At 37.0% G+C, this 14,407-nt stretch overlaps 3 protein-coding genes across 3 annotated transcripts; 2 read left to right on the top strand and 1 right to left on the bottom strand.

The window, feature by feature from the left end:
* The first annotated feature begins 1,396 nt into the window (after window positions 1-1,396).
* Window positions 1,397-3,929, top strand: LOC116173542. Its single transcript, XM_031491062.1, has 2 exons — window positions 1,397-3,873; window positions 3,923-3,929. Exons 1-2 carry the CDS (start codon window positions 1,397-1,399, stop codon window positions 3,927-3,929), a joined length of 2,484 nt encoding a protein of 827 aa, XP_031346922.1.
* A 75-nt stretch (window positions 3,930-4,004) lies between these two features.
* LOC116174444 lies at window positions 4,005-5,990 on the top strand (the record flags this gene model as incomplete). Its single annotated transcript, XM_031492363.1, is given in 1 exon segment — window positions 4,005-5,990. A coding segment is annotated over 1 exon segment (1,104 nt). The 3' UTR covers window positions 5,153-5,990.
* Window positions 5,991-10,179: 4,189 nt separating this feature from the next.
* On the bottom strand, window positions 10,180-13,935 carry LOC116173541. Its single transcript, XM_031491061.1, has one exon. The coding sequence runs from the start codon at window positions 13,933-13,935 to the stop codon at window positions 10,180-10,182; it is 3,756 nt and encodes a 1,251-aa protein (XP_031346921.1).
* Window positions 13,936-14,407: the final 472 nt, after the last annotated feature.

The raw sequence follows: 14,407 nt of genomic DNA, 5'->3' as shown, positions 1-14,407 counted from the left end.
AGTAGTATAGGGGCCACCATGGGCACCCCCCACTCCTCCTCCTTTAAGCCCCGCCCCCCTGGCTTCCTATTGGTTGGCTTATACCCCGCCCATCTCCCACTCCTTTAATCTGATTGGCTCCCCGCCCTCGTTTGAGAATCCTCGATTCCTATTGGTTCCACCCCCCCTTCGTTCTCATTGGTCCTGACAAATCCTCGATTCCTATTGGTTCAACCCCCTTCTCCTTTCCTTCGTTCTCATTGGTCCTGACAGATCCTTGATTTCTATTGGATGGATCTCCCACCCGTTCTTCGACGCATCTACCTCCAGTCGCCGTTGCATGGTCTCTCTCGTCCACATGGTTATCGACGACTGTTTCTCAGTTCATATCCAGTCGTTGTGGGGGGGACATGCCACTTTTGGATCTTTCAGAAAAAACCCGTAGAGATCAAGGTTCGAACCTACTCCCCGCACGTACTACCGTCGTAGAGTATCGATATAGCATCTGCGCTACGAAGAACTAATGCAAAATATAGGTATCTCGTCGTTCCATATTCCTGCACTGTGCTGCTGTGGTTGATTAATCGTGGGTATGCTATATAAATTACGTTCTAATTATTTTTAGGCAATAAATGGATAAACAAAAATAAGGCAATCGTGAAATTCGTGTATGTTTTCTGAGGGGTGTTTGAAATCTGCACCGATTTTGAAAGTAATCTTTATTTTCGTTTAGACTTGCGTTGCATAACGTTAAATCACGTGATCACACACCTGCAATAAAATTTCAATTAGCGGAAGACCGTATCAGTATCCATTTGAACATTGAGGCAGTTAGTTCATATTTTTCTTGGTAAAGAAATCTTCGTACTTACGCCTAGTAAAAAATTACAGACCGATTAGAAGGTCTGCATTATGTCTTCCACCAATTTTGCAATTTTTAAAGCTCATTGCATAATCTGTATCATAGATCACGTGATAAATATCTAGGTAATGCATTCTTATAAAGTCAGTGCACCTGTGCAAAGTCGACAGTATAAAGAAGCACTTCGAAGTGTAAACGTACCTGTGAGCCGCACAGATTGAATTCTTTTCTGGCTTACCAATTCCATATTAAGTTGGTATTCTCGTGCATGCCAAAATCAGTTTTGCATTCGAATTCGAATCAGACTTAAGAAAAAATAGCTATCAGCGCGATAAGGTTTTTGTTTAAGTGTATCTAGGAGTAAGATTTCTGCACGATAATTATTACGCAAAGTAGGTTATTAATAACATTTTTTTCAATCGCATCATTGCGAGTAGGTAGCTAATTCTCGCCGCTATAAAAAGTACATCACTGGTGTGTTGTAACTAGGTAAGCACTTTCAGATTCACTCGGTAATTACCTATACCCCCATTCAAACTTTTTTTTTTGGTGACTATGGCCAAATACGAAATTGTTGGCGAATTTCAAAAGAACGTTAAAAGGTTCGCATTAAGGGGGCGTACAATAGAATTCAAAATCAAAGACGTTCCACCCAATGAAAACACAGTGTTGTGGATCAAAACAGCCATCAACCAAATAATCTCTTATATATGCACTGACGTTTCTCCTTCTGATATGATCGGGTTTAATTTTTGTTCTAAAAAGTTTTCGCGAGGGGGAGGGTACTTACGATTCCAGCCTGCCGAATCGGTATCTTTTGAAGATATTTGGGGATTAATTTCGAGCATTTATCAATCTAATTCAGCTGGTTTAAGTACGGAAACCTTCTGTTTGGAGGCTACAATTATCCGGGTGCCATCCGGCAAAGGTAGGATTAAGGCGGGTAACTACAACAATTTTGAGGAAGAATGTTCTGCTCGAAAGGGGATTATTTCCATTAAAAATACAGATAACTTATGTTTACCCAGAGCTCTTGTTGTTGCCATAGCTAAAGTCACGGGCGATTCTGGTTATGAGAACATAAGAAGAGATAGAGGTCATGTTCAGTTAAATAAGGCGAAACAGTTGATGCAGGAAGCTGAAGTATACATTGAGGCAAACGGTGGCGGAATACCCGAACTGAACAAATTCCAATCTTATTTTGGTAACAACTTTAAGATTGTGGTATATAATTTCGGTACTAAAGGGCGCGAAGTCATATTTGAAGGCAACTCAGACGCAAAGTTGACAATCAATCTATTATATTTTGAAAATCATTACAATGTTATTACTTCACTAACGTCGGCTTTTGTGTGCCGATATTATTGCGAACCTTGCCATATCCCCTATAACAATAAAGGGGGTCATATTTGTGCCAGTATTTGCATATCTTGTAAACGGTCCCCCGCATGTGATCGAGAGCTGATAATTAAATGCGCTGATTGCCGTAGGAATTTTGTCTCAAATTTATGTTTCAGTAACCATAAACTTCACTCGGGAAAAGAAGATAAATCGGTTTGTGAAAAATTTTTTAAATGTCGTACGTGCTACAAAATAGTTTTAGCCGGGCGAACTCACAGTTGTAATACAATTTATTGCAATATATGTCACCAAAACCGACCAAATAATCATCTTTGTTATATGCCCTTGGATTCCTCTTCACCAAAATTAACAGATTTCCTTTTTATTTTTTACGATTTAGAATGCACGCAAAACAAAACTGTATCTGATGGAAAATCTTTGCATGAACCAAATTTATGTGTTTTCAATCAGAGGTGCGAAGTATGCATCGATTATCCAATCGAGAAAGTTGTTTGCAGAAAGTGTGGTGTACGTCAACAGGTATTAAATATGAGCAGCATAATTGAGACGTTTTTTCAACATATTTTAGAGATAAGAAAGAAGTTCAAACATGTAATAGTTTTGGCACACAATGGACAGGCTTACGACCATCAATTTATTTTGAATTATATTTTAACCAAAACTCAGTTCAAACCAGAATTAATTATGAGAGGTTCAAAAATAATTTCCCTGAGTATCAATAATGTGAAACTGTTAGACTCTTTGAACTATTTTCCCATGTCCCTCGCCAAGTTACCAAAAGCGTTCGGTTTAACAGACGATTTTCGAAAAGGATTTTTTCCGCATCACTTTAATACACCCGAAAATCAAAATTATGTAGGACCGTATCCCGATATGAAGTATTATAATCCAGATGCTATGAACACCGACGAAAGAGATAAATTTATTAGTTGGTACACCGAAAATAAAGACAACATCTTTGATATGCAAAAGGAAATTGTCTCTTATTGCATATCCGATGTAAATATATTAACGCTCGCCTGCCTGAAATTTCGAGAATTATTAATTAAATCCGGAAATGTGTGTCCGTATACAGAGGCATGTACGATTGCCAGCGCATGTAATAAACTGTTTCGTCGTAACTTTTTGAAAACAGACACGATCGGTTTGATTCCTAGACAGGGATATCGATACCGCGATAATCAATCAAAAGTAGCAATTCACTGGTTAATATGGGAGGAAAAGGTGCGAGGAATAGACATCGTGCACGCTGCCAAACAGAAAGAAATCGTCATCGGTGGTTTGCCTGTTGATGGGTATTGTCCACAAACAAATCAGGTATTTGAAATGATGGGGTGCTTTTATCATGGGTGTGTAAAATGTTTTAAAAATGATCGCGACAAACCTATACACAGTAACTCGTACGAAACGATGGATTTAAGATACGAAAATACCTTGTCAAAAATCAATCACCTTAATCAACTAGGTTACGAGGTAATAGTAAAATGGGAATGTGAATTTAAACAAGATACAAACCCCAACATAAATAAGTATGTGTCTGAACACCCATTGGTACATTTTGCTCCATTAAACGCGCGAGACAGTTTTTACGGCGGTCGAACCGGTAACATAAAGTCCTACTATAAAGTAAAAGACGGAGAAAAGATCAATTACATCGATATCTGTTCATTGTATCCCTACATTTGCAAAGTAGGCAAATTTCCTATTGCCCATCCTCAGGTCTTAGTAGGGAGCGACTGTGCCAATCTCGACGTCACAAAAGTCGATGGACTTATTAAATGCAAGGTACTGCCTCCACAAAATTTATTTCATCCCGTTCTTCCAATAAAGTTAAATAATAAATTAATGTTCCCTCTGTGTTATTCCTGTGCTAAAAATTTTACGCAGGAGGATTGTTCCCACGAAATAGGCGATAGAGCCATTGTGGGAACATGGGTGGCCGACGAAATTGTCAAATCTATAGAAAAGGGTTATAGGATTATGGAGGTATACGAAGTTTGGAGTTATAAAACGGAGCAGTATGATGGCAAGTCAGGTGGTTTATTTACTGAAATGATGAATAAATTTATTAAAATCAAACAAGAAGCGAGCGGGTGGCCATCTAACTGCAAAACTGACAAAGAAAAACGAGCCTATATTGCACGATTTTATGAAAAAGAAGGTATATTATTGGAGTTTGATAAAATTGAATTGAACCCAGGTCTACGTTCGTTAGCAAAATTAATCTTAAATTCATTTTTCGGAAAATTCGGTCAACGAGAGAACCAACCTAAAACCAAAATTATTAACCAACCGGTGGAATTGTATGCACTTCTGTTCGATCCTACAATTGATGTTGTAGGCATCTTACCAATAAACGAAGACACTTTAGTGGTAAACTATCAGCATAAAGAGGAATCATACACCCTTTTAAGTACAGTTAATGTATCCATTGCAGCATACGTCACAGCACAAGCTCGTTTGAAGTTATATTCATACATGGAACGATTGGGTGATCGTGTTTTATACTTTGATACGGACAGTATAATTTATATATCGCGAGAAGGAGAATACGAGCCCCAAACGGGCGAATTTATTGGGGACATGACAAACGAGCTTGATTGCTATGGCGCAGGTAGCTATATTACGGAATTTGCCTCTGGAGGGCCAAAAAATTATGGTTTTGTTGTATATTCCCCAACACAGGATAAGTACTTTCAATCCTGCAAGGTTAAGGGTATATGCATCAATCACGAGACATCAAAGCTTGTTAACTTCAACACCATGAAAAATTTGATAATCAATGAAGAGATTCCGAAAAAAATATTGTACACTACGTTTGAGAGGACCGCACAGCATCAGGTGTTAACCAGCCAAAAAGAGAAAATATTTCGAGCAAATTTATTGAAGAGACGTTTCAGCGGTTACGATTCATACCCGTACGGATACAAGAAGATAAAGCAGTGCTGACATAGTGTCTTTGTCGACATCATTAATATGGCGTGATGAGTTTCGTACTAACCCCAACAGCCATAATTTGGATTTGTTTAGTTGGTTGTCGATTTATTTCCCTATTCGGGCATACTGTGTAGTTTTTTTAGAAAATTTATTCATCGTGCATTTAACAGGTGTATTAGATTTCACTATGCAGAGTTATAAAAAATAGCATATTTCTACGACCATTTACATATAGTTTTCTTTAAAATAGGCAGATGATAAGACATTAAAAAACTAGTAATTTTACAATTGTAATATTTCAATTTGTATATATCTATGTATTATATAATATATGAATCTCAATAAATACTATTATCAAAAGCAATGTATCATTTCTCAAACACAATTCATATATCAAATGAAGTGGCACACAATGGCCATTACCATTTGGAAATTACTATACAGGATTTTGTCGGATCGTCCATTCCGAGACTGCTACGACGTTAGTTAGATAGGTAGGTATGTGTTTAAATGCCGAAATGAAGCCAAATAAAGAAATTATTACATCCATAAGCCAAGGTACGCTATGCAATTCGTCAGACTGTTAAATTTTGTCCGCTTTGCGATATAGCAGAGAGAGATTAGGCATAACAAAATGAAAACGTTGCAGTATCAGTGTTGGAAGCAAATATACAGACAGTTGTTTACGAGAAACGCATCAAATTGTGTTCCAGAAAAAACAGATGCCTTTCATCGCTACCTTCCATGAGATCTTTCCTCAAAGTGGTGATCTAAAATACTCGCAATCAATCACTTTCACGCGCGGTGGCATATTAGTCCAGACGACGTCACCTTCACTAAAACTCAGCGGCGCGAGTTACGAATTCCTTACGAATTTCTCCATGAATTACCAGTGTAGGTCAGCATAACTGGCATTACTTATACACTTCTGCACAATGAAACATACGACTAAATAAAAAACTGGTACCTACATTGATTTTTGACAATCTTATCAACTTGGTGATAATAAAAAAACAGTTTTGTCCGAGCAATAGTTTTTATCCATTTACCATAAAAAATATCAGTTTAGCGCTTTACTAATCTTATAAGAAATAACACTGCTAAAACCTATGAACGGCCGAATACTAAAAAAGCATGTTTGTGTAAATACTGAGTTTTGTATGACACTAAAGTTTCGCAATTATCGAAGGAGACTCAGAAGATGAAAAATCACAAGAGCTCATTCGTTAAAAGTAGGTACATGGCTCTCCTGGTGATACATGTAAACTGATCTGTATACAAATGCTACGTAGAGGAGTTGATGGATCTCGAGCATAATTGCCTGTCATATGGTTTACGCATGAGAGAAACTATGGTTCCCCTACTATGTTCACTTAAGATCATCCCTTATGGGATCATTGACAGTAGAATAGTTCTTTCAAACATACCCGTTTTCGTAGATTCCTGCTACGATTAATTGTTTCGATTATGTGCAACGTTATAGGTATGTCTCCACTTGAAATAGTTTTTGAGCAATAGTATTTAATGGATCTTAATAATAATTTTAAATAACAATTTGTTATTGTCCTCAACAGAACAGTAATCTCATGTTATTTCTTATGGGGAAATGGGGTTCATTTTAGTCATTTTTTGTAACACTGGCACACGCGCAGTACTTTGGTCCGAGGTGCTCCCTCATATTTTGGCAACGCAAACGCCAACCGAACGCGAACATAAACCATAACGCGAACGTGACCCCAACGTGGACGTGAACGCGAACTTGAACCCAACGTGAACGTAATTGGAACAGGTATCAGCTAACAGGTTCTTTATTAGCGGTTTTAAGCTGTTAAAACTGTTACGAAATTTTGGTAGCTTATTTTTTTGTGGATTCGGATTTCGTCTAGCCTAGGAAGGAGCTTACCTTAGTTTTTGGTGTGGTTCTCTATAATTTGGTTCGAAGAAAACTACTTGAATCTCACTATCATTTGCAATATGATTCCTTTTAGTAGCATCTTGTGCGCCGTAAGTGACGGATATACAGTGAATTTATTTTAAATGCGAACATAGGAGTTTACATGCAATGTAATCTCCCTATGTTCGATTAAAAAAAACACATCAATCTATTGAGTAGTTCAAATGAGTAGTAGATAAAATTGACAGCTGTCACTATTTTAAAAATACCGCCGTCGAATTTAATTTCGAAATCGGTTAGGTGATTGCTTAGAATGTCAAAGAGGACACTTTGAACATTTATTGTAGTTGTTTTCGCTATTTTTTACTTATTTTCTTCATTTATGTATTGAATAGATCAAATTAGTAGAATACCAGATGCACATGACCTACAAATAATTGATGGTTGGTTCACAATGAATTCTGGTGTCAGCGAGTGCCCTGTGAGGTCAAGTTATCGTAAGTTTTTTATCCTCAAGTTGCTATGGCCCCCACATGCCTTCTTTAAAAAATTCTTTCCGAGTGCCCTTCATCATGGAGGCTATAGAAACCGTTGCTGTTCATAGTCACACAAGTTGCGCGTTTTTCTGGTGGGAATATGAACCGCGCACACCTTATAGATTGATGCGTTTTTTAAAAAAAACTAACATAGGGAAATTACATTGCATACAAAAGCGTATATTCTCATTTTTTAAAAAACTCACTGTATGTAATACAAGTGCATTTGCATTGCATTTATTTTAGACTTTTACCTACGCATCGCATCGAAGTTACTGATTTATATTAGGCGCATTTGATGATCCTTAATACTGTTTACCCGTTTATCTGTTTACTTGTATAAAGCTTTAACATCTTAACAGCTTAATAGCTTTAACAGCTTAACAGCTTTAACAGCTTAACAGCTTTAACAGCGTAACAGCTTAGCAGTGTAACAGCTTTAACAGATTATAACCGCTAATAAAGAACCTGTTAGCTGATACCTGTTCCAACGCATTTAAAAAAAAACTCACTGTATGTATACAAGTGCATGTGCATTTATTTTAGACTACACTATGCTTTTACCTACGCATCGCATCGAAGTTACTGATTTATATTAGGCACATTTAATGATCCTTAATACTGTTTGCCCGTTTATCTGTTTACTTGTATAAAGCTTTAACATCTTAACACCTTAATAGCTTTAACAGCTTAACAGCGTAACAGCTTAACAGTGTAACAGCTTAACAGCTTTAACAGTTTATAACCGCTAATAAAGAACCTGTTAGCTGATACCTGTTCCAATTACGTTCACGTTGGGTTCAAGTTCGCGTTCACGTCCACGTTGGGTTCACGTTCGCGTTATGGTTTATGTTCGCGTTCGGTTGGCGTTTGCGTTGCCAAAATATGAGGGAGCACCTCGGACCAAAGTACCACGTCACGTGACCACCAGCATGCGCCAAACTAATTTGCACATCATTCAGCGACCTACTGCGCGTGTGCCAGTGTTACAAAAAATGACTAAAATGAACCCCATTTCCCCATAAGAAATAACATGAGATTACTGTTCTGTTGAGGACAATAACAAATTGTTATTTAAAATTATTATTAAGATCCATTAAATACTATTGCTCAAAAACTATTTCAAGTGGAGACATACCTATAACGTTGCACATAATCGAAACAATTAATCGTAGCAGGAATCTACGAAAACGGGTATGTTTGAAAGAACTATTCTACTGTCAATGATCCCATAAGGGATGATCTTAAGTGAACATAGTAGGGGAACCATAGTTTCTCTCATGCGTAAACCATATGACAGGCAATTATGCTCGAGATCCATCAACTCCTCTACGTAGCATTTGTATACAGATCAGTTTACATGTATCACCAGGAGAGCCATGTACCTACTTTTAACGAATGAGCTCTTGTGATTTTTCATCTTCTGAGTCTCCTTCGATAATTGCGAAACTTTAGTGTCATACAAAACTCAGTATTTACACAAACATGCTTTTTTAGTATTCGGCCGTTCATAGGTTTTAGCAGTGTTATTTCTTATAAGATTAGTAAAGCGCTAAACTGATATTTTTTATGGTAAATGGATAAAAACTATTGCTCGGACAAAACTGTTTTTTTATTATCACCAAGTTGATAAGATTGTCAAAAATCAATGTAGGTACCAGTTTTTTATTTAGTCGTATGTTTCATTGTGCAGAAGTGTATAAGTAATGCCAGTTATGCTGACCTACACTGGTAATTCATGGAGAAATTCGTAAGGAATTCGTAACTCGCGCCGCTGAGTTTTAGTGAAGGTGACGTCGTCTGGACTAATATGCCACCGCGCGTGAAAGTGATTGATTGCGAGTATTTTAGATCACCACTTTGAGGAAAGATCTCATGGAAGGTAGCGATGAAAGGCATCTGTTTTTTCTGGAACACAATTTGATGCGTTTCTCGTAAACAACTGTCTGTATATTTGCTTCCAACACTGATACTGCAACGTTTTCATTTTGTTATGCCTAATCTCTCTCTGCTATATCGCAAAGCGGACAAAATTTAACAGTCTGACGAATTGCATAGCGTACCTTGGCTTATGGATGTAATAATTTCTTTATTTGGCTTCATTTCGGCATTTAAACACATACCTACCTATCTAACTAACGTCGTAGCAGTCTCGGAATGGACGATCCGACAAAATCCTGTATAGTAATTTCCAAATGGTAATGGCCATTGTGTGCCACTTCATTTGATATATGAATTGTGTTTGAGAAATGATACATTGCTTTTGATAATAGTATTTATTGAGATTCATATATTATATAATACATAGATATATACAAATTGAAATATTACAATTGTAAAATTACTAGTTTTTTAATGTCTTATCATCTGCCTATTTTAAAGAAAACTATATGTAAATGGTCGTAGAAATATGCTATTTTTTATAACTCTGCATAGTGAAATCTAATACACCTGTTAAATGCACGATGAATAAATTTTCTAAAAAAACTACACAGTATGCCCGAATAGGGAAATAAATCGACAACCAACTAAACAAATCCAAATTATGGCTGTTGGGGTTAGTACGAAACTCATCACGCCATATTAATGATGTCGACAAAGACACTATGTCAGCACTGCTTTATCTTCTTGTATCCGTACGGGTATGAATCGTAACCGCTGAAACGTCTCTTCAATAAATTTGCTCGAAATATTTTCTCTTTTTGGCTGGTTAACACCTGATGCTGTGCGGTCCTCTCAAACGTAGTGTACAATATTTTTTTCGGAATCTCTTCATTGATTATCAAATTTTTCATGGTGTTGAAGTTAACAAGCTTTGATGTCTCGTGATTGATGCATATACCCTTAACCTTGCAGGATTGAAAGTACTTATCCTGTGTTGGGGAATATACAACAAAACCATAATTTTTTGGCCCTCCAGAGGCAAATTCCGTAATATAGCTACCTGCGCCATAGCAATCAAGCTCGTTTGTCATGTCCCCAATAAATTCGCCCGTTTGGGGCTCGTATTCTCCTTCTCGCGATATATAAATTATACTGTCCGTATCAAAGTATAAAACACGATCACCCAATCGTTCCATGTATGAATATAACTTCAAACGAGCTTGTGCTGTGACGTATGCTGCAATGGATACATTAACTGTACTTAAAAGGGTGTATGATTCCTCTTTATGCTGATAGTTTACCACTAAAGTGTCTTCGTTTATTGGTAAGATGCCTACAACATCAATTGTAGGATCGAACAGAAGTGCATACAATTCCACCGGTTGGTTAATAATTTTGGTTTTAGGTTGGTTCTCTCGTTGACCGAATTTTCCGAAAAATGAATTTAAGATTAATTTTGCTAACGAACGTAGACCTGGGTTCAATTCAATTTTATCAAACTCCAATAATATACCTTCTTTTTCATAAAATCGTGCAATATAGGCTCGTTTTTCTTTGTCAGTTTTGCAGTTAGATGGCCACCCGCTCGCTTCTTGTTTGATTTTAATAAATTTATTCATCATTTCAGTAAATAAACCACCTGACTTGCCATCATACTGCTCCGTTTTATAACTCCAAACTTCGTATACCTCCATAATCCTATAACCCTTTTCTATAGATTTGACAATTTCGTCGGCCACCCATGTTCCCACAATGGCTCTATCGCCTATTTCGTGGGAACAATCCTCCTGCGTAAAATTTTTAGCACAGGAATAACACAGAGGGAACATTAATTTATTATTTAACTTTATTGGAAGAACGGGATGAAATAAATTTTGTGGAGGCAGTACCTTGCATTTAATAAGTCCATCGACTTTTGTGACGTCGAGATTGGCACAGTCGCTCCCTACTAAGACCTGAGGATGGGCAATAGGAAATTTGCCTACTTTGCAAATGTAGGGATACAATGAACAGATATCGATGTAATTGATCTTTTCTCCGTCTTTTACTTTATAGTAGGACTTTATGTTACCGGTTCGACCGCCGTAAAAACTGTCTCGCGCGTTTAATGGAGCAAAATGTACCAATGGGTGTTCAGACACATACTTATTTATGTTGGGGTTTGTATCTTGTTTAAATTCACATTCCCATTTTACTATTACCTCGTAACCTAGTTGATTAAGGTGATTGATTTTTGACAAGGTATTTTCGTATCTTAAATCCATCGTTTCGTACGAGTTACTGTGTATAGGTTTGTCGCGATCATTTTTAAAACATTTTACACACCCATGATAAAAGCACCCCATCATTTCAAATACCTGATTTGTTTGTGGACAATACCCATCAACAGGCAAACCACCGATGACGATTTCTTTCTGTTTGGCAGCGTGCACGATGTCTATTCCTCGCACCTTTTCCTCCCATATTAACCAGTGAATTGCTACTTTTGATTGATTATCGCGGTATCGATATCCCTGTCTAGGAATCAAACCGATCGTGTCTGTTTTCAAAAAGTTACGACGAAACAGTTTATTACATGCGCTGGCAATCGTACATGCCTCTGTATACGGACACACATTTCCGGATTTAATTAATAATTCTCGAAATTTCAGGCAGGCGAGCGTTAATATATTTACATCGGATATGCAATAAGAGACAATTTCCTTTTGCATATCAAAGATGTTGTCTTTATTTTCGGTGTACCAACTAATAAATTTATCTCTTTCGTCGGTCTTCATAGCATCTGGATTATAATACTTCATATCGGGATACGGTCCTACATAATTTTGATTTTCGGGTGTATTAAAGTGATGCGGAAAAAATCCTTTTCGAAAATCGTCTGTTAAACCGAACGCTTTTGGTAACTTGGCGAGGGACATGGGAAAATAGTTCAAAGAGTCTAACAGTTTCACATTATTCATACTCAGGGAAATTATTTTTGAACCTCTCATAATTAATTCTGGTTTGAACTGAGTTTTGGTTAAAATATAATTCAAAATAAATTGATGGTCGTAAGCCTGTCCATTGTGTGCCAAAACTATTACATGTTTGAACTTCTTTCTTATCTCTAAAATATGTTGAAAAAACGTCTCAATTATGCTGCTCATATTTAATACCTGTTGACGTACACCACACTTTCTGCAAACAACTTTCTCGATTGGATAATCGATGCATACTTCGCACCTCTGATTGAAAACACATAAATTTGGTTCATGCAAAGATTTTCCATCAGATACAGTTTTGTTTTGCGTGCATTCTAAATCGTAAAAAATAAAAAGGAAATCTGTTAATTTTGGTGAAGAGGAATCCAAGGGCATATAACAAAGATGATTATTTGGTCGGTTTTGGTGACATATATTGCAATAAATTGTATTACAACTGTGAGTTCGCCCGGCTAAAACTATTTTGTAGCACGTACGACATTTAAAAAATTTTTCACAAACCGATTTATCTTCTTTTCCCGAGTGAAGTTTATGGTTACTGAAACATAAATTTGAGACAAAATTCCTACGGCAATCAGCGCATTTAATTATCAGCTCTCGATCACATGCGGGGGACCGTTTACAAGATATGCAAATACTGGCACAAATATGACCCCCTTTATTGTTATAGGGGATATGGCAAGGTTCGCAATAATATCGGCACACAAAAGCCGACGTTAGTGAAGTAATAACATTGTAATGATTTTCAAAATATAATAGATTGATTGTCAACTTTGCGTCTGAGTTGCCTTCAAATATGACTTCGCGCCCTTTAGTACCGAAATTATATACCACAATCTTAAAGTTGTTACCAAAATAAGATTGGAATTTGTTCAGTTCGGGTATTCCGCCACCGTTTGCCTCAATGTATACTTCAGCTTCCTGCATCAACTGTTTCGCCTTATTTAACTGAACATGACCTCTATCTCTTCTTATGTTCTCATAACCAGAATCGCCCGTGACTTTAGCTATGGCAACAACAAGAGCTCTGGGTAAACATAAGTTATCTGTATTTTTAATGGAAATAATCCCCTTTCGAGCAGAACATTCTTCCTCAAAATTGTTGTAGTTACCCGCCTTAATCCTACCTTTGCCGGATGGCACCCGGATAATTGTAGCCTCCAAACAGAAGGTTTCCGTACTTAAACCAGCTGAATTAGATTGATAAATGCTCGAAATTAATCCCCAAATATCTTCAAAAGATACCGATTCGGCAGGCTGGAATCGTAAGTACCCTCCCCCTCGCGAAAACTTTTTAGAACAAAAATTAAACCCGATCATATCAGAAGGAGAAACGTCAGTGCATATATAAGAGATTATTTGGTTGATGGCTGTTTTGATCCACAACACTGTGTTTTCATTGGGTGGAACGTCTTTGATTTTGAATTCTATTGTACGCCCCCTTAATGCGAACCTTTTAACGTTCTTTTGAAATTCGCCAACAATTTCGTATTTGGCCATAGTCACCAAAAAAAAAAGTTTGAATGGGGGTATAGGTAATTACCGAGTGAATCTGAAAGTGCTTACCTAGTTACAACACACCAGTGATGTACTTTTTATAGCGGCGAGAATTAGCTACCTACTCGCAATGATGCGATTGAAAAAAATGTTATTAATAACCTACTTTGCGTAATAATTATCGTGCAGAAATCTTACTCCTAGATACACTTAAACAAAAACCTTATCGCGCTGATAGCTATTTTTTCTTAAGTCTGATTCGAATTCGAATGCAAAACTGATTTTGGCATGCACGAGAATACCAACTTAATATGGAATTGGTAAGCCAGAAAAGAATTCAATCTGTGCGGCTCACAGGTACGTTTACACTTCGAAGTGCTTCTTTATACTGTCGACTTTGCACAGGTGCACTGACTTTATAAGAATGCATTACCTAGATATTTATCACGTGATCTATGATACAGATTATGCAATG

This window comes from Photinus pyralis, unplaced genomic scaffold, assembly GCF_008802855.1.
Source record: "Photinus pyralis isolate 1611_PpyrPB1 unplaced genomic scaffold, Ppyr1.3 Ppyr1.4_LG6, whole genome shotgun sequence".
Lineage (NCBI taxonomy): Eukaryota > Metazoa > Arthropoda > Insecta > Coleoptera > Lampyridae > Photinus > Photinus pyralis.
This window is presented reverse-complemented; position numbering and strand designations above follow the sequence as displayed.